This window comes from Gallinula chloropus (genome assembly GCF_964237585.1).
Source record: "Gallinula chloropus genome assembly, chromosome: 14".
NCBI classification, from domain to species: Eukaryota; Metazoa; Chordata; class Aves; order Gruiformes; family Rallidae; genus Gallinula; species Gallinula chloropus.
The window spans coordinates 15070938-15092372 of record NC_140099.1 but is presented as its reverse complement, the minus strand read 5'-3'; the positions used below and the strand labels follow the sequence as shown (position 1 = coordinate 15092372).

At 40.7% G+C, this 21435-nt stretch overlaps 1 protein-coding gene across 1 annotated transcript in view; it reads left to right on the top strand.

Moving 5' to 3' along the window:
- The window catches only part of KCNK10 (potassium two pore domain channel subfamily K member 10), a gene marked incomplete at both ends in the record, with an annotated part of 63900 nt that overhangs the window by 5417 nt on the left and 37048 nt on the right, over window positions 1-21435 (top strand). Inside the window, one exon of the mRNA XM_084270418.1 lies at window positions 20027-20355. Within this exon, the coding sequence (XP_084126544.1) occupies window positions 20027-20355 (329 nt within the window). The remainder of the gene's footprint in view (window positions 1-20026; window positions 20356-21435) is intronic.

Sequence of the window (21435 nt, the reverse complement as noted above, 5' to 3'; positions counted from 1 at the left end):
TGGAAATGGAAAAACTAAGGATGCAGAAATGTAAAATTAGTAATTAAGAAGTGGCAGAGTGAAAGACCAGCAGCTTCCTTAGTAATAGTGAGGAAAGATGGAACTCCAGACAAGGTAAGAAGGATGAAGGTTAAGGGTATCATTAAGATGTCATCTGTACTGTGAGGAAAAAAAAGGAATGGAAAGAATCAAAGGCAATATGAAGCTGTAAGTCAAAGACAGTAGAGCAGTAGAATTGTCAGCAGCGGGAGAGGTTAAGACAGAATTATTATTTCAGTGAAGAATACTAATGCTATTTTTTGCCACATATGTACAAGAGTAATCCATTAATAGGCTTTTGGACTGAAAAGTCCCTTGGGCAACTCTTGAAAGCTGATGCTACCTGGAGTGATGGGGTTTGCTTTTCGGAGAAAGGTATGTGATATAAGTTGTAATTGAGTAGGCTTTAGTTCAGCTTTTGGTGTTTATGTGGATTTATACAGCTAGTGTGTGGACTATATCAGCTTCAGACAGAAGAGTGCATATATATATATATATATATATATATATGGTGATACAGTCTAATTCTTACTCTCTTATTTAATCCAGAGCTAGGAATTTTACTGCTCACTTCAGTGCAGACAACATGAGATTCTTAATTTTAGTAGTATTGGAATTCTGTTGAGGGAACAATGAAGAGGTCAAGATAACAAGGGGTAACAAACACACTAGTATTCAACAGGTAGAGTATTACAGAATTCAGTGTGATAGGAATTCCATAACCTTTATTTTGTCATAATCTCAGTGTAACAGCAAAAGCCAAAGCAGGGAATAGAAATGCTGAACAGTTATTTGTTTTATAGCATATTTATGTAAAATAAATGACCTTCAGCAAAAGGCTAAATACCACCTGTGTTAATACCTTCTTTATAGTGATGCCTCTGCCTTTTGCTTTCTGTAACGAATTAAAAACATCCTGGGACCTGGCCTTTGTCAGACAGAAGCTGCTCATATTCTAGCTCCTAAGACACTGGTTATACTTCTATTCTTTGTCTGTAAAGCATGTATATGAAAAACATTTTAACTGTAATGAAAAATGTGCCTCAAGATTCACTGGTTACCCCAAAAAGATATAACAAGTGAGAACCGCACATATCATGTACCTTTGTACTTCAGGGTGGTAGTACCAATCCTCTTTGGTCCATGGACCATTGTTGTTCTCCCAACATACTTTCTGGGATGCTTTTCACTGTTGCAATCAAACATTAACTCAGATTATTTAAACAAAACAATATTCCAAAATCTCTTACTGTGTTAATGAACCAGAGAATTTAGGGGATGGTCGGGGAATGCTGAGATAAGAATTCAGGTTTCATCTTTATCTTTAACTGCTAATACAATTCTTATGCTATTACTAATTTTATTATTGCAAAGTGTCTCAAATGCATGTATAATGATGCATTGTTCAGATTTCCCAAAATACAAACATAAGAGATCACTGGTGAGATTTTTAGGTTAGAGTAGAAATTTCAGTGTGGGTATATCTTAGTGTTGGAAGTGGAAATGAGAGTCAGTAAGGTTATAGAATCTGTTACCAAAACCTGTATAGAGAGGAAACAGAATACACAAGTCTGGTTTAATTTTTTTTTTTTTAATGAAAAGGGAACATCCTGCTGAAAGCTAGGATTGTGACAAGGGGTATGACATAGGAAATATATGAAAGGGATAGAAGCTTGTTGCACTTAGGATCTGGAGTCCTGAACAGGGGCCGGGATCAGCTGCAAAGTCTGGGTGCTTTCAACTTTTTGTTCAAAGTCCAAACATAGTTAGGTCTAGCATTTTGTTTGCATTTACTATTTGAAATTTTAGAGGGCATTTGAAAAGAAATAAAGACCTAACAAGGAGAGACAAAGGAAAGCTATAGGTAATATGAATTACAAAAGAGTGGACCCAAAGTGTCACAGGGCCAGATCTGCTGCCAGAGGTGCAGAAAATGCAGAATTAAAAGTGTCAGGCTTAAAATGCTCTGGAAAACAAAAAGCGTGGATATAAAGACAAGTTTGTCTGTCTCCAACTAGAATCCACTGTTTTCAAGCATGTGATCTTTTTTCTACCTTTTAGAAGTAAGCACATAACCTAGGGCATATTTAAAAACACAAAAAACCCTGTTTCTTTATGTTCTCCATTGGTTCCTCGGGCGTGTGTCAGGGTCGTCCTTTCTGAGCAAAACTAAAGGACAGTATAAATGATCATATGGACGTAGTCCCAAATATCTTAATCTTATTAATTGAGTATCTTTAATAGATGATCTGTTTATTTGGCTGGTCCTCGTTGGAGAAATGTGCTTATGTTTCTTCTGTTCCTTAATTCTGCCCCTAAAGTGATGGGTTCCATAGATCTTGAAACGGCTTCAGTTCTCTGTCTTTCTGATAACCCGTAGGTTATGCATGACTGTTGTTTGCTGGAGACAATAGACTTCTTAGCTAGCAGAGGATAAGAAAAGTTAGTACCCTAAAAAAATCTTCTTACAGAGCAATGCAAGTTATTTTGGTATCACTATCCTACAGAATCATCGCAGTGCTTAAAGCGTCAGGCTTTGAGTATCTAGATTTGTTAGAGCCATATGTTGATCTCAGCAGGACTGACTCATCTTTTCTTCCCTGGGAAGAAAAAACAACATGTTGCTGACTTTACTGGATGAGGATTTTGGATTTTGGCACTTAAAACTTGTGCCACAGAGATTCTTAAGATTCAGTGATATGCTGTTAAAGAGTGCTCGGATTATTTCTCTCTTACTTGGTACTGTAATATAGTACCATACTGATTTGAAAACAGCAAATACATACTGACAGCTTGTCCAGGGCATTTATCCTCTCAAATTTCAGCTTTTCATTTTAAAGAAACAAGAGGCAGTCACTAGCTACTATGTGTGAAAAGCCTCAGTGATGAAAGATATGGCATTGCAGGAACTCCCAGCTGAAATGAAGCAAGCAGCTCATACATCTCAAAAAGACATTCCTGTAAGTTAGCTCAGATACATCACTGATTACTTAAATGTTAAGACAGCTAGGTAGTTTGGATTGCAGGAGAAATGGTTATGCAGAGAGGCTTTGGGTAGCAGCGATCTGTTTGCTGCGGAAACAACACCAGGGCCACCTCTTCATGATGCTACGACCACCATACAGATTTGCCTTCATGAGAGACAGAGTTCATTACTGGGTTACAATGATACAGTCACACGTAAACTTGCGACCTGATTTTCTCATTGCTACAGACATAATTTTTTATTCTGTTTTCTAAAACCAGGCTCCTGCTGCCCTTCAAGGGACTGAAAGGGATCTGAGACATTTGCATAGGCCTGGTGTGTATGATAGTGGACTTAAGAAAAATCTCTGCCCTTCTGGAACAGCAGTTTAATGCCATTAGGAGATCCTAGAACCTCTCCCTTGATACTATGTAATGTGGCTGGGCAACTGAATTACCCTATTTGAGTGTGACTTATTTGGATAATAAAACACTTAAATACAGGCAGTTGTCTGAAATGCAGAAGTATTCTAAGGACCTGCTATGGTTAGGGGAGATATAGTCAAATATGGTTTGTGGAGCCTGGAGAATTCAGTGGGTGTCTGGTTTATGGCCAGCGGAATCACTTTCCAGGCTGCACTGACCAATTTGACCACATCTGTATTTACTCTAATGGGTTCTATTCCAAATTACAGCAAAGGAACTAAATGAAAAAGGGTTGTTTCTGCTCATAGGTTGAACTTCAGCTCAAATGGCTTTGGGTAGCATCTCACTAGGAGGATTTACAGCAGGTATACACCACTTTGTCCTGATGGGTTCAGTCTCAATTTGTGCATGCTCTGGAGTTACAAGAAGTTACACTGTCAACACAGAATCACAGAATCGTAGGGACTGGAAGGGACCTCAAGAGATCATAGGGTCCAACCCCCCTGCCAAACCAGGTTCCCCCCTGCCTGCAGGTTCATGGTTAGTGCAGCTCTGCTAAAAGTTCTAAAAAACCCACTTTAAGCTTGGCATTCTTAGCACTGATTTCATTTGTTTTCACCAGCTCTGAGTGCAGGGGAATGAGTTCATATCCACCTGCTATGCACTGTGCAGGCATACTTTTGCTTAATTGTGGGCAAAACTGATTAGAGGGCCGCACCTTTCTCTTTCTTAAGTCTGATCTGTGAATGCATGTAGTGACATGTCAGTGATGCAGTACGGCAGCACTGTGAAGTACTGCAAGATGTTAGAAGCTGTACCATATCAGCAGATGTCATCCTTGTGTAGCTATGAAGTTTTATCATAGTTCAAATTACAACTGTAGTTCCACAATACTATCTGAATGGAAGCTGAGCATTAGGTAAGTAAAGTCTTGTGTAATTCAGTTGTTGTTCCACATGTCTAAGGTATCCAAAATTATATACCATAGAGCAAACTCCAAGCCAGCTTTGTGCAGCCAGAATCAACCTGGCATTGACCTGGGGCTCTGTGTGCCTGGCCAGCCTCCCGTTCACCTGTTCTGTTTCTTATATTATGCTGCTGTGAGCAGCATAATGGGTCTGAAGTCTCTTTAACCTACTTCCTTTTGCTTACCTGAGCTCTCTGACTCACAGTCACTTTCTAATTGTTTTACGTGGAGACTGGACAGGTAAATAATTTGGACTCTGACAGCTTTACTAGTGCAGCTTACAGACCAAAAGGTGTAAAAGAAAAATGTGCATGTTATAAAGAATTTAGAGTACATAAAAATGGCACTGCTGAACAAGTGCATTTCAAACAGCAACTTTCTCTTCCCTGTTAAAGATCTTTTCTGCACAGAGTAATCTTGTAATAGGTATCTTATATGTATATTTTTCCTGTTTCAGAATAGGTTTTCAAACCTTTGAAAAGACTTCATTCACTTTAACTAAGACTGTGACTGTGTACAGGAGCTTAAGACTGCTAAATAGACTGGACCCCTAGGAACTTAATATAGTTCTAGTGAACTAAAAAATAGCTGAATCGATGTGCTCCTGACAAGATTTCTGGCCACTGCCACATGGTTAAAGATCCACTTTTATTGCTAGTTCCTAGAAAAATTGAGAAGTTATCAACTCAAGTGGTGGGTCATTAATGAGATTTGCTTGAATTCAAAGTATTTTTCTATAGATTCCAATCTTTAGCCAGATTGGGGAAGACACCTCTAGACTGATGCAGAAAATCTTGTTTATACAGAGGAGTATTAGTATTAACTCTTAATTATGGTCAGCAATGTGCAGATATATCCATAAGGACATCCCAAGGAATCTTTGAAAGGGAACGATGAGTGCTGACACTATTCTTATTCTGGGGTTAGGGTTAGGTTATATTGCATGTGTTTTTCTGGCCTTATGCCTGTGTGACAGATCTGTTCCTTGGCTGTTTACCTAGGAGAGTCCTGCAGGAGACATTGTACTGCCCCAGCTGAGTGATGTATCTGTGTCTCACAGCTCCAGTCGGTGGTGCTGCTGAAGTCCTCTTCTGTGACTGAAGTGATCAAGAGATTCCTTCGTCCTTCACTCCACTGTTAGGCTTTACCCCTGGCAGACAGCCAACATCAATCACATTTCAAATGTAGATTAAATAGCTTCCTGCCAGGAAGGGCAGCGTGAATCTTTGCTTTGTTGTTTGTCTGCTCCACTTGCTTGTCTTACCACTAGATTTCTGTCAATAAGAATGTTCTTCCCTTTGTACACAGCCTAAGTTTGAAGACTTAAGTTTCCTCCACTGGTCAGTCTGACCACGAGACCATTGGCTGAATTTCTTTTGTGAATCCTTCAGATAGAATATTCAGAAGATTGCAGTCCAGCTGCTTTAGCAGAAGGACACCAGGTTAAACTCTGACCCTACATCATCCTGTGAGTGCCTTGAAGCAGAATGCCTTGAACTCCTGTGCTGGGAGATTCAGAGTCTGAATGTTAGTGGAATCTTGGGAAACTTCCTGGTCAGGAAAAAATCAACGTGTTTCATCCAATGGCATGCCATGGTGCAATGGATTTTTTATTAGTTTTTAAAAAGATTAAGGATAAGCAGCAGCATCACTGTCATTTATTGAAGGGTGAAGTCTGCAGAGAACCAGAGAGCAGCTATTTATTCCTTGGTAATTGTACTCGAGGCTTGTGAGATACTAACAAGAAAGCAGTTTTTCTATTAGCTAGTAAATAAAACCAATGGTATGTTCATCTCTTCTGACAGGAACTCTTTTTCACAAAGTTGTCTCTGTACTTTAAGATCTTGAACTAAAAGCACTTGCTTCCTGTTTGGCTCTTGACAGAGCAGAAACCTGCATGAACTAGAACTCCTAATTTTAGCAAGAGCAAGAAATGCTGATTTAATGCTGGGGAACCAAGTTTTAGCAGTGATCTATTGGTTTTAGTCTTATTTCAGAAGGGGAAAGGTGAGAATTTTTCTTGGGTTTCCCTGTATTCAGTTTCTCTATAAATAGCTTCATAAACCTGATGATAGCACTGCTGCCAGTGAATGTGTTGGAACAAACAGAGCCACCAATCTTGAAGCAGGAGGGCTCTTTATTTGGGACTTGGCCCTGTCAATCACTTCTCATCTCCACGTAACTCTTCCTGCACCTCACTGCAATGATCCTCTACTCTATTTTCCACTTTCTGATACCTGAAGTTCATTGATGAGTCCCATCACATGGGAACGTGTGCTTGGCTCCCAGCTCTGGGCTCAAGTGTCAGAGGCAACAGGGAGGGTAGCGGAGTGTGGAGTGCCGAGAAGAGGAACTGAGCAGGGAGTTAGTTACGAGTGTGCTGCCTCCCACGCTGCCAGCATGGTTGGAGAGAAGTGAGGGACAAGAGCAGATGGATGGATTTGGAGGAGGGCAGGGTGGAAGAGAGGTCAGGAGAGAGAGAAAGCAAAGCAAGGGAAGCAAAATTTGAACTGCCCTCCAGCAGTGTACAATCTCACTCCAGCACAAGACAAATTTGCCTCAAGTATTCGTCTGGACTTGGCAGCTCTGTAAGTAGTGCTACAAATGGTGTCAGTAGCAGTGCATCTTCATGTTAATGCCAGTAAGTGTTAGCTAGGAACGCCCCTAGGACTGCTGTCCTGAAGCCAAACCAGAAAGAAAAAAGGAAGATGCTTTCAGCTGTTCCTGGAGTTCACTCCCTGCCTTAGCACATCCATTCTTTTGACCAGTGAGCTGTCACGTATGCCTTAGCACAGTGCAGTGTCTGGGAGAGGGAGGAGGGAGGGGAAAGTATCCCAGCATCCCACGACCGTGACTTTTGCAGAGATTTTTTTTAATGCCAGTGGGTAGGTTCTGGCTGATACCTGAGCAAGCCAGCCTTGGGCTTCACGTTGTTTCCCTGCCATTTGAATAGCCTCGGCAGGCAGGAGCTCTGAGGCTGCGTTTGTGAGAGAGTAACTCCTGGGCAGTCCATTTTAGGCTTGTGGGCAGGCTCTGCCTGCGGTTCTGACAGCAGAGAGGCTGGGTCAGAATCTGGAAGTTCTTGTAAATAATCAGCAAGAGCAACTTACACAGGGGGATTGTATTTTGCTTTTATAACCAACAAAAGAAATGAGTCTGAGTTATGGCTGTCTATTAATCTTGTAGCAGACAGACCAGCATTTTGTCATGTATAGCAGAAAAGAGCACATCCCCTAGAAGAACTGCTTGGTGCATGTATGACAGAGACCTTGTTTTAATCAAGTTTTGAAATTATTCTTGAATTTAATTAATTTTCTAACATCTCTGTGGCAGTGTTTACATGAGACAAACTGTGAACTCATACAGTATTGTTTTTCCTCAGTGTCACAGGAGTTTATCTATTATTTATAAAACACTTTGAGATATTTAGATAATCATGAAAGATTACTACAGACTTGGCACAAATGATACAAAGAGGAATGTTGAGATGTGTTTGACTACCTTACGCGGAAGGGGAAGGAAAGGATTTCAAGAGCATTTTCCTGCTGTGGGTCAGCACTAGAATGTCAAGATGAATGATCTAGAATTTTTTTTTTTAATACCCTTAACATTTCACCAGTTTGTTTACAGATCCTGGATGATGAATACAAGCCTATGACATCAGGCTGTTTTTCTTTGTTACCCTTCACTGATAGCTTTTCTTCTTGGGTCCATAGGGGTATGCAGGCGCGGATCGAAAACACTGACCTAAATGATTTCTGGCAGATGATTTTATGCCCTGTTCTTAGATACTTCCAATGAAGGCGATTTCAATATCTCAGTGACTGTTCCCATGCTTAGCTATCCTTGTAGCTAGACTTTGTCCTAATATATAATCCCCTACTTCCTTGGTACAGATTAATCAGTTATTTCTTGCCCTATTCTTAAGGGACCTAGGGAAGAATTCATCTCTGTCAGTCTCTTACTTTAATTTGTGAGACTACAGTTTACATTTTTACACATAGTTCAAACAGCATTTTAATTTATATTAAGATAACACTTTGGAAAGTATGAAAATTGAAGTGGGATGTTGAAAAGATGATGGCGTTGATAGCCATTTTGCATTGTGGACAAATGAATGACATTTGAATATGTGGTGGAGTTTGATTTACTGCAGCTGAAGCCAAGATAAGAAATCAGCCAAAACTGTTTGAAGGAAGACTGGGATTTCCGATATTTTTAAAATACAGATTCAGTGTTTGTCTTCTCTAGTTTGCTAACTTACTGTCTCCTTCTATGCTCCTATCCTCGTAGCACTCAGTGACAGTGAAGCCTGTCAGTATTTAGTCACCATTCGTTATTTTGGTGATAAGTGAAGCAGAGTAAGATGTTGAATAGATCAGCCTTTTCTGTGCCATTTAGAATTTGCTTCTCTTTCCTATTAGCCTGAAGAAAGAAAAACATATCTTTATCTGCAGTGGTTGCTAACTGTATACAGTAATATGAAAGGTGGCACAGGAGCCAAAAATGGGCATAAAGTTAAAGAAATAAAGTGCAAATGTCCAAAATAGGAGTGGCTCATTTTGGAGAGATCTTAAAACATACAATCTGGGACTTCTACTCCAGCCTTATTGTTTATTGTGTGATCTTGTTTTTTGTCTGGGTTATACCTGTGCAGTTGTATTCAGTGAGAGCTGAACGCTACTGAGCTAGGCCAGCCTAAGGAAACTGTGAACTTGAACCTATCATCTGGTATATCACTGTTTTGAACCAGATATGTCCTGCTAAGTGGCTAGGCCTATAAACTGAATCTCAACACTGTGCTAAGAAAGCTACCCAGCTTTCCTTGGCCTGAACCTGATTTCTGTAAAAATCTTAATGATAAGTTTGATCAGTCTGCAAGAAGAAGCCTAGAAATATTTTTGAACTCCTCATATAAAAGATTCAGGAAAATTATTGTTGCCCAGAATCAGATTTTTCCAGAATGATTTGAAAGCAATTATATATGGTAATTATTACTATTTGTAATATATTCAAGGCAGTGACACTCCTGTTCTAAACACCACTGATGTTCGGGAACCTGTTCTGAAGAGTTTGTTCTCCATGTAACAAGTAGTTATAATATTTAACTATCAAAAACTGATGTAGGATTGGATTTGTTGCCATAGTGAGATTTTCTGGTTTGTTTTTTTTTTTTTTTCCTGTTAAGGGCACTGACATTTTGATCCTGCAGACTTTATTTTCTTAAGCAGCCATTGTAAGGTTTGCCTTTTCCTGCTTTGAAAGCTCCTTGTGAGATGGATGCTTGAACTACCATTCTTCTGTGCTTTAAAGAATTTGCAATTAGAAATGCCAGCACCTTTCAGAAATACATGAAATAGAAAAATGATATTCAGTCCATTCCCTCTTTCCCATTTACTTGCTTGACTAAAATTCATTAAATTCTACTCTGCTCTGGTGACACCCTGCCTGGAGTACTGCATCCAGCTCTGGGCTCCCCAAGTACAGCAAAGACATGGATCTCTTGGTGTGAGTCCAGAGAAAGGCCGCAAGAATGATCAGAGGACAGGAGCTCCTCTCCTATGAAGGCAGGCTGAGAGATTTGGGCTTGTTCAGCCTAGGGAAGAGAAGGTTCTGGGGAGACATAACTGCAGCCTACAAAAAATCTGAAGCAGGACTGTTTAGAGAGGCAGTGAGGCACTGGAAAAGGTCACCCAGAGAAGCTGTGGCTGCCCCCTCCTTGGCAGAGTTCAAGGCCAGGTTGGATGAGGCCTGGTCTAGTGGAGGGTGTCCCCATGGCAGAGGGTTGGAACTGGATGATCTTTGAGGTCCTTTCCAATCCAGGCCATTCTTAATTCTATGAAAATTCAATTCCCTTATACATACTTCTTTTCTATCTCTTTATGGGGGGTCTAGGTTCAGAATTGTTGTAGTGGAATGACAGGATACCAAAGAGTCTTTCAATAGCCTCACAAAATCCATTGAAAACAAAGAAAAGGGACATGGCATAGCTCCAGGGAATGGTAATTGCATAGACTTTTAAGTCTTTTACACACTTGCTAAACTAATCAAAGTGGATTAATAAGTAACCCAACCAGCACCCAATTTCTAGCCATTTACAATCTGCAAGCAGATTGTGTTTTTCTTATATTTTTAAAAAATTGTCAGTCAGAGCTATCACATTGTGTTGCTACTTTTCCTGTATTGGTTAAGAGTGCATGCACTTCCTGCCAGCATGAAATATTTAATGAATTTGACATTATGTGAAAATGTATGCTCTTAACATCTATTTTCTTAAGCATATATAGAAAATTAGTAAAGTGCTTATATGTGAGAAGGAAAGATAAGAATGACAGATGATAAAAAGGGAAAAAATTCAAATCTACTCAACAGGAAAAATGAAAGGTTTTGTTCCATATTGACCCAACTCCAGTAGAGAGTGACAAAAAGGCATTGTTATTGGAAGACTGCTGGATCTCTGTAGTGACTTGTGTTCATCACTGTAGTTTATGCCCTGATCTATACATTGATATTCTTGGGGCATGATTATAATGGATTGATGACTTTTTTTTTTTTCCAAAATCCATATGAACTCTGTGACTGGGGAGACTGAAAGGAAAAACAGTGCTGAGCAACACAGTCTGAGTTGTATCCTCATCTCTATCCTCTGTGTGCAATCTGCTGTTGGTGGGTTGACCTTGGCTGGCTGCCAGATTTGCACCCAGCCGCTCTCATTCCTCCTCCTCAACAAGAGAGGGGTAGAAAATGAAATCATAAGCTTATGGATCAAGGTAAAGACAAGGAGATCATTTAATTACCATCATGGGCAAAACAGACCTGACTTGGGGAAAATTAACTTAATTTAATGTCAAATAAAATATATTTGGATGGTAAGAAAAGAAGACAAAGATTAAAATACCTCTCCCTCTTTTATTTTTTCCTAAGCCCAACTCTTCACTCCTTTGTTCCTGACTCATCTTCCTCCTTCCCCATGGGGAAGTTGTGGTGAGTTCAAAACAGTTCCTCTAAGCTGCACCTTCCTCCAACACTTTTCTCTTGCTCCAGCATGGGTCCTTCCTGTGGGCTGCAGTCCTTTACGATAAACCTGCTACAGCATGGTCTCTCCATGAGCAGCAGTGCTTCCAGAAATATCAACCTACTTGGGGGTCTTCCACATGCTCTAGTGTGGATATTTGGTCTGGTGTGGTCCTCTCCATGGTCTGTAGGAAAATACATACTTCACGGTTGTCTCTTCCAAAACTTGCACTGGCTACAGAAGAGTATCTCCCACAAGTCCTGAAGTACCTGTTTCTCCTTCAGTGACCTTGGTGTCTTCAGGATTGTTTTGCATACTTTTTTCCCCTCGTTCCTTGCTGCTTGCACAACAACTTTCCTAATTATGCTTTCACAGAGGTGTTGCCAGCTTCATTGATGGGTTCAGCAGTGTCTGTTGGAGTCAGCAGGAACTGGCTGTATCCCAGCATGGGGCAGGCCCTCACCTTCTCCCACTGTAGACCACCACCATAGCCACCCTGCTTTCAACACCTTGCCACCTAAACAATTGTCGCTGGAGACCAGTTATCTGGGTACTTGGTTTCAGTCAGCTACTTGCTACAGAACTGAAAGTAAGCAGCAATACTCTGGTAGTGTGGACAGCAGAAATTGGAGAAGATTCCCACAATGTTTGTCCTTGGGAAAAAAAATGCTATCAGATAGGAGTGAGAGTGTCCTTCAGTAGAAGGCAGGATTCACTCTGACGACTTACTGCATAACTAAATTTCTTGTCTGCCACTAATGAAGCTCCCAGGAACAGAAAAGAGGTTGACATTCCACTTAGTTCTTCTGATCTCCAGTGCACCATCATCACCGCTGTGTGAAGGCACTCATAGTTGGGAAGCTCTGTCTACAGAAGAAGAGACCTTACCTCAGACCACGCTGATTTCTTAATTTCTACCATGTTCCAGTTTAGGCTGTTTAAGATTCTTTATTTTTGCCTAAAATGTAGCTTTCTAATGAAGAAGGAAAGCCAGATTGTAAAACAGGGGTGGTGTTTTTTTGTTTTCTTGTAACAACTGCATTCCAAATCAATTAAGCAGTTGGAGTATTCCAAGAGCTATTAATTAGTATATATTCAACTATAACTGATGAAGCAGAATAATGTAGATTTTTTTTTTAAGCTGAGAATCGTAATTTCAAAACCTAGCTGGGAATATAGGAGAAATGATACAAAACTTGCAGAATCCTTTTTATGTGACGTTTTCCCAAAGCTGCTGCCAGGGATGGCAAAGCAAGGGGTAGATGTAATTCCCTCTGGTACACATTACTGACATTCTCTCACCGACAGAGAGAAATCCACATACGAACTTTTATTCTGTTTCACTAGCATTATCCCGTAGCAGGCAGCAAGCAGTGACTTTGTTCTTCACACAGTTTTGTAACCTTACATACTCCCCCCTTTTCCCCACCCCACTTTGGGAGAGGAGCAATTGGAAGCAGTCAGTGCTACGTTCTTCCTGACAGCACACTCCATCTTTTGGGTTTAACGCATGGTGCCCTTTCTGCCTTTACCTGTCTCTTGCCATACTTCGGCGAGTGCCTTGCCGCTGCTGACAGCATTTGCAGCAGGCTGCTGAGATGTTGCTGAAGTCAGCAGCGCTAATACTGCATTAGAGAATCCACTTCAGGGAAAACAACGTTAGATTTAACCAGTGGGGTCCCGCTGCAGTGAAAAGCTGTGTGCTCGAAGGCACTCGGCGCATTTTCCAAACGAACGATATGTCAAGCTTGGCTTTCATGAGCAATAAATGTAATAGTAATGCCTCCCACTCCAATGGCAGCTCGCAGCAAAACGCTGTGCAAACAGTAGGGTGAAATTCCACTTGTGTGGCCGGCTCACACTGAGTTTCACTGCCCGAGTCGTGTGGTTGAACACCTTGGGGATATGCAGAGGGACCAAGGCCGAACTGGTGTAAAAGACGTCAGTGCTGAGAGCAGTCTCCTTGATCCATGGCTGTATGGATCCCATGGTCCCCAGACAGCAGTGCTTATTATTATGCCTCAGCCCAGAACAACAGCCACAGGGATACTAGTGTTCTGCCCCATGTGTAATCGTAGCCTGCAGGCAGGATTTTGTCTCCCATTTCTTGATCACAGCTGAAATGTCACCTGTTAATTAGCCCACATCATGCAAAGATGCTGCACAAACACAAAGGCAGACACAATCATTGTCTACTGGGATTTTTGCTCTAAAAGCCAGACTTTCTAAACCAGCGTCAGTTTTTTGAGTGCCCAGTGTGTAAAAATCCAACAGTCATTGTGTTGGGTGAATGGATGCTCTCTCCTTTACAAAACCTGTAAAAAACCACAACAGACAGAGATGAAGAATGGGGGTGGGGAGGGCAGTGGAATAGCAAGCAAAGCAGGTGGTGGAAATGATTAGCCGTGCCCTCATAATGCAGAATTTTAATGGCTTAATGATTTTTTGGTTACACATGGACAGAAACTTCCATGTTTAATTACCTCTGTCATGCATATACCAATCACCCGCTTCCTGTTGAACATACAAATTTCCTTCATCCACAAACCTGTAAGCTCTTTCTGTTTTTGACAGATTCATGAGAAGCTCATATAGGTGCTAGCTTAAAGCACTGATTGTCTCAGCTCTTCTTCCAACATGCACCTAATACTTGCTCTGACTTCCAGGCACAGACCTTAACCGAAGCATCCAGTAGCTGAAATCACTTTGGGGAGTCTGTGGGAAGGGTGTGTGATGGAAGCAAATGCTAGGTACTTGTATTCCCCAGGAACTTCTGTTTGGAGATGAGCCAGAGCTTTGGAGTGCAAGATCATATGTTATCCACTGGTGGGCTGCTCGTTTTCCTGCCATCCATGCTGTTCAATAGGAAGCTGTTTGATGTTAACTTCAGTGCGTGGCCATTTTAGAGGAAGGGTGGAGGAATTCAAACAACTAGAATACTCTGTCCAGAAAATGAAATAAATGAGGTGCCTGCCAGGACACTAAGCCAGTTGTGGCTAGTGGAGTCTTTTCATCCCCTGGTCCTTTACAATCCGTTTTAGACAAGGTCAATCCAGCTACTTTAGTGACCGGTTCAGCGAAGCTGTAGTTGACTTGGCTAGCACGTCACAGACATTTCCAAGCTGTGGTACTCCAGGTCCCTGCTCTGTAACTTCATACACTTGACAAAATATCATATTTCTAAATTACTTCAGGAGGTAATGCTGGCCTATTAAGCAGCACTGCAGGAAGGATGTACAAGTGATGATAACCCAGTGTAGGATCTTATGAAAGCTGTAGGGAGGATGATTTGCTCATGAATTTTCCCAGTGAAACAGGACTGCATGATCAGATTGCATTATAATTCAGACTAAACTTCTAGTTTTAAGTCAAAGGTAGGAAATTTTGAGTGCTTGACTATGTAAAAGTTTGAAGAGAGTGTAATTTCATTTCTTTCAAAATACCCCCCATCATGGTATGTAGATTTTAGGGAAGCATGCCAGTACTTACTTTCAGAGGCACGTAAAAAAACCTTTTTACTTGATCGGAATGTACTTTGTTGTCTTCCTTGGATTAACCCACTAAAATGGGATTTTTTTGATCAATTCATGTTAAACTTAAAGCCAACACTGGCTTTATGGATGCATAAGTGTATATGACCTCAATCTAATTGTGTGCTGAATCCTGTGAAAGCCACACTTGCATCAGATGTGTCAGGAAAACTCTATTGTTGTCTTACTAAAATGTACATGAGCCAGCAGTGGCTCTTGCAGCTCAGAAGGCCAATGGTATACTGGGCTCCATCAGAAGAGGGGTGGCAGCAGGGACAGGGAGGGGATTGTCCCTCTCTACTCTGCCCTCGTGAGGCCCCATCTGGAGTCCTGCGTCCACAGCTGGGGCCCCAGTACAAGAAAGATGTGGAATGTTGGAGAGGGTTCAGAGGAGCCACAAAGATGATCAGAGGGCTGGAGCAGCTCCCCTATGAAGAGAGGCTGAGGGAGCTGGGCTTGTTCAGCCTGGAGAAGAGAAGGCTGCAGGGGGACCTCATTGCAGCCTTCCAGTCCCTGAAGGGAGCAGAGAAACAGGACGGGAATCAACTTTTAAAAGGGTAGACAATAGCAAGATAAGGAGGAATGGATTGAAGCTAAAGGAAGGAAGGTTTAGATTAGATATTAGGGGGAAGTTTTTTACAGAGAGAGTGGTGAGGGGCTGGAACAGGCTGCCCAGAGAGGGGTTGGATGCCCCGTCCCTGAAGGTGTTCAAGGCCAGGTAGGCTTGGGCCCTGGGCAACCTTGCGTAGATCCAGGCCTGGAGGTTGGTGGCCCTGCCTGTGGCAGGCGGGTTGGAGCTCTGTGATCCTTGGGGTCCCTTCCAACCCAGACCAGTCTATGATTCTACGATACATGTATTCCTGTGTGCTCATGTAACACGGGAACATGGAAGAAAATAAAATACTAAATAAGACACTCCATTAAACACGACTTACATTTTTTTCACAGGTAAAAATTGTGACAGCAATATCACAGAGGAGGGAGTGTTAATTTAAAAAAAAAAAAAAGTATTTGGTTTAAACCAGCTGAGAAACTCTCCTCTAAACCCAGGTTTCTTCAGTAACTCCTGTGCTCTTGGCATATTGGGTAAGATAGCTGCCAGGATATAGGTCAGTGTGGCAAAGCCATGCTTAACGTTTTCATAGTTAAAAGGCAGTTCAACATCCGCTCAGCGTTCTGCCTCTAATTTGAAGCTGTCCTTCTGAGGCGGCTGTACTTTGAACCTCTGGAGATTTTCAGTTTAAATTAGGACTGTTTTCACAGATCATAACAGGTTATCTAGTTCACCCTGCTAAAGCAGGGCCTACCATGCCTAAATATTTCTGGCAAAAATGACTCTAACATGTTCTTAGAAATATCAATCCCCTAAAGCAGCACATACCTGCAGCAATAAAGGACAATTTTTAACCTGAAGCAGTGTCTTGTGGCGCGTTGTTTCAGTAGCTTCAGTGTTTTATATTGCAGTGCGTTGCTTTAGGAAAGAATGTTTCAGTTGGAAGGAAGCTGTAACGGTCATCTAGTCCAACTGCCAACTGCTCCAGAACGTTAAGCTTTGCCCTACTCTTCCTGATGGCTGGTGAGTGAGAGTGTTAGTTTTCATAAATATTGCAGAAATCTCGTGCTGAAGCTCCTCACATATCAGTGGGAGGGCTGGCTGTACTGTTTGTCAGTACATCGAGTGCAGGTAGTGCACTACTCTTGGAGGTGAACAACTGGACAGATCCTGTTCAGTTGCTTTATTTTGAATCTTATACAAACAAACAGGAGCTCACCTTTGTTCTCCCACTGTCATCCTCTTACTGGGGTAAGGGCTGTGTCAAAATACTGGTGTGTGCATTTAAGGTTACCCGTTCCTTTGAGGTTACTTGTCTACTAATGTAGTGCATGCATGTGGATGGAGATTCATAATTTTTTTCAGTGAGGCAGATTAAGTCTTTGAATGATTTAACAAACATACGTGTATGAGACTCTGTTCCGGGAAAAGCCTGTTCTGACAGCAGCTTGTTTTGAAAAAACATGGATAAATAAAGCAGAGTTTGTTCTGCATTTATTGTAAACATAGCCTCTTCTTTTTTGCTTTACATTTGTCCTAAACTGTAGTCTGAACTATCTCTACAAATCCCAAGAATTTAGTTACTCCTTCATTTTCTTAAACTCTTTGTATACCGCTGCACATAGTCCACCTTTTCATTTTAGTAAAAATACTTGTTAAACTTCTGGAAGTTTATATAGCTTTTATTTTCATATGTTAGTTCACAAATTGTGCAGACATGGATTCTCATGGGACACATGTTAGAAAAGCAAGCACTGTTTCATCTTTTTTCTAGTTGGTGAAAGTGTGGTTTAAAGGTGATGGTAACACTTTTCTGAGAGCACAGGGTTACGGAGAGAGGGTTCCGGTTAGAAATTGGGACTCCTGACTTCTCACATGCTCAAGACACTAACCCCAATCTATTGTCTTAAAATGTGAGATAGCTGCTAGACAGAGTATGTAAACTTTGTTTTTTTTTAAATATGTAACTGCTGCTCAAAATCCACCCTGAAATGTCTCCAGAGTATTATGTGCAATTGTTCTTCTGCATTAGCTCTGTAAGAAGACTATCTGTTATGCATCAGTTGCTCAACTAGCTACTTTAGTAGAGTCTTCCCATGTATTAATTTATATGATGTAAAATACTTAAGGATCAACATTCATTCCTACATATGCTTAGGGTAGGTATTATTAATGGCAGAAATTGAAAGACTTTAACACAGTTGTTCTTAGGAAGAGTTTTCTCTTTTCTTTTAGAGCAAAGCAAGCTGAGTAGAGTAATCTATTGAGCTGTTAAAATGACATAATATTTATAAGAACATTTTAGATTCTCTACCCTGAACTTCCCATCTTGTACAACACATTTTCCTTTGAAGACAGAATCAAACAGGCCATGATTTTACTGTAAAGCTGTTATTAACACGTTGCCAGAAATATGATTTTAATAAGAAACAACATTTATACTAGCAGTGAGGAAAAGAAAACTCACAAAGCCTCTTTTAACTTTACCCCTTCTTGACATCCTTCCTCCTGACATAACTTGTGGGATATAAAAGTCAGACATGTCTCCACTGAAAGGGTCATCCAGCCTACCCTGCACTATGCCAGTCATGGTAAAGAGCATAGTAATTCAAAAAGATCAGAGCGTCCTGTTTCTGTCTTATGAATTTTGCTCTCTTTGTACCACCTGAACCTTGGATTTTTGCTGAGTAATCTCAAGTGTGGAAAACCAGCCCTAAGGGTTGCAGATTTTGTGTTGATTCACAATATACACAGTAGTTATCGGCTTTAACTAATACAAATTGATTGAATTCCATGGAATCCATGGAAGTTACGTTACACTGATTTACATCAGCTGAGCCACTTCTGGGAATACTCAGATTTATTTAGTTCAGTAAGGAGATGTGACTCAGATGTCAGATATTTGCCTACAGAGGAAAGGAGGTTGTAACTACTTCACACAAGTTTTCTGATATTTCATGCTGAAACTCACTGTATTTATTACAATAATCCTTTCAGAAGATTTAGAGAATGAAATAATTGGTCTCTTTTACAAAAATCTTGAGTTCTTCCTAATACTGCCACTCTTCTCTCTATTATCACTTCAAGTTCTTAGAACTTAGGTATAATGTGTAGATGTAAGAGGATGTCACTCTATCCTGGCTGATAAGTGTTGGGAACCGTAATGACCTTTTGATAGTCAAACTGAGCAGCTGTGCCACAGGGTGTTGCAAAACTGAGATACACACAAGGAGAATGGACCACAGAGGCTCTACCTCTGATCCTGGGTCCTTTCTAATCTATTTAGTATCTAGAGCCCCCAAGACACAGATGAAAATAAATACTAAGTGTAACGTAACCATAGATTTCTGTAGTTTATTGGTTAGCAAGTAAGCTGGTGGCAGTGCTTCAGAGATGTAGCTCTGGGAGAACATGACTGTAGTAAACAGCTGAGTTCTTAAATTACTCGGTATCATAAAATGGTTTCTGTTGGGAAAGAGTTGTATCAAACTCAAGGTGTAATCACATTGTATGTTCAAATTGTATAGAATAATTTTATGGTGCCACACTGATGGGATGTTACAAATCCTTCAGCTTTAATTTCTGAGCAAAACAGCAAAGACACCTTGGGAATAAGTTTAAATAACACAGCTAAAAGTGACTGTATTTTAAGTGTAATTTGGTTTAGGTCTGATATGAAATAAATCTTATTGCAAAGAAATTAAAGGCCAGTGACAGCTGCACCATGGTAAGATTACAGCAGGGATTTGGTTTTAAATGAACCTAGTATCTTTAAACCCTGCATGTGGTGCCAGTATACTGGTGGAAGCTGAGGAATTGAACCTCATCCCTCCATTGCTAACACTAGCAGCAGTGAGTGGAGAAGTGTGATGCTGAGACACCTGAATGATCTGGAGGTGAGCCAGCTTTGATTCAGATGCCATGGCAGCTTGACACAGTGGCCAGGCTCATAAATCTGGCTGGAAGTCTGGGCTTAATAGCTTTCATGTATTGTGTAAGTCACGTGAGCTATAGTGTCTCAGTCCCAAGATGGGAGGTACGTCACTGTGCTTGGCATGTGAATGGCTTTGAGATTAGATACCTAGTATTCTTTGTCTGAAGAACAGTTAATGCTAAAATCTGTAAATCTCCCAGGCTTTAAGAACATTCTCAGAAGTGATGGTTTTGTGAATCCTTGTAAATAATATGGGTCTGTTTATGTTGGCAGGAGCATTTTATATTTCTGTCAATACCAGGCAGGCCAGGTAGTGATCATTGATCATTAACAGTTCAGTTTCCTAGCACTATTAATACTCTTAGTATTATGGTTTAAGGACATAAATCACTGCCAAGGTCCCTCACCAAACACCACCTTGTAGAATTTATATCTTATCTAGTCAATATTTTCATGTTATTATTGGATAAATAGGTTTCTGCATCCTTCTGAAATTTTTGTGGTTTAAATGAGAGTCTTGCAACCTGTATTTAGGAAAGTCAAGGTCATACCCTTAGGGACTTGATTTTGAATAAGACTTTTTTACTTTGTGTTTCAGTGGCTGTTCCCTCACCAGTGCCAGCTTGTGAACCTGAGCCCAAACCTAACGGGCATTTTCCAGCTCCAAGACTCCCTGGTTCCTCCCGAGCCACTGTTGTTGCTACCATGGAAGCCCCTTCTCAAGGTCTGCACACAGTCATGAAGTGGAAAACAGTGGTGGCCATTTTTGTCGTTGTGGTAGTTTACCTGGTGACGGGAGGACTCGTCTTCCGTGCCCTGGAGCAGCCCTTCGAAAGCAGGCAGAAGAACACGATCGCGCTCGAGAAGGCTGACTTCCTTCGGGAGCATGTTTGTGTAACCCAGCTAGAGCTGGAGACGCTGATCCAGGTAGGCCACGTGAAGGAGACAGTACTTCTTGGAAGTTCTGATAAACAGCTTGGTGGTTTGTTCATCAGCTGAGTTGGTGAGGAGTAAAATTGTTCAGAGCCCTCGCAATGGGCAGTGTGAAGAGCAGCCTCTTTTCCGGTTATTTTAAAGTCCAGGAAACAGAATCTGTGCCTCCAAGACATTTTAAATACAAGAAAAATACAGAAAAATGAAAATGTTTGCAAAGAAAATAAGAACTTAATATCCGGAAGGAATTTTTGTGAGAGATGGCAGGTGCACAAGACATTTGCCCATTATATTTGTAAATGTTTGAATGATACTGAGTTCTTAATTCTTCCTCCAAAATTAAACACAGCAACAAGGAGAGCAAACAAAATGATAAGTACAAATTTTGTAATAAATATTCAGCCAGGAATTCTGAACTTACAGGTTCTGTTATTTACAGGTTGATTATTGATATGAATGGAATGATGTTGAAGTATACAATTAAGACCAGAAAACCGATTGGCATTTAAGAAGTACAGAATTTCTGTCACGGTCTAGTATGTACATCTTTCAAATCAGTTTTGAAGGAAGTAGATAAGAAGTATATAGGGAGAAGTTGAAAATGGAGTACCATGCAAGAATGGTCTAACATGGATAAAGTTATCTTTCATATATTAGAACTCTAGGCAAGGGAAATTTTACAGATCTTACAAGATTTCAGTAGATTATCTTCTAGGATCTCATGTAGAAACCTATCAGCCTGAAAATAGAGATCAGCCAAGAAATGTGAGATACCTAAGAAATTTATTCCAACGTTAAACTCCAGCTTTATATTTCAGACCTGAATTTGTGTCTGAGCCTTCCAAGAACACCATGTGTTTCCCTCTGTGGTGTCAACACGAGAGCTCTGTTGCGATTTCAGGCTGTTTGAAAGAACACAGAACTATTCTCTGGATTCTTGAGTCCATTCACCCAAATGTGTTATAAAACTTTTTCTACAGATGAATCAAATGTATAAGCTTACTATTTCTTTAAGAAACTCTTCCACCTTTTCTCAATGCAATGATGGAAAAAACATTCCCCTATGTTTCAGCC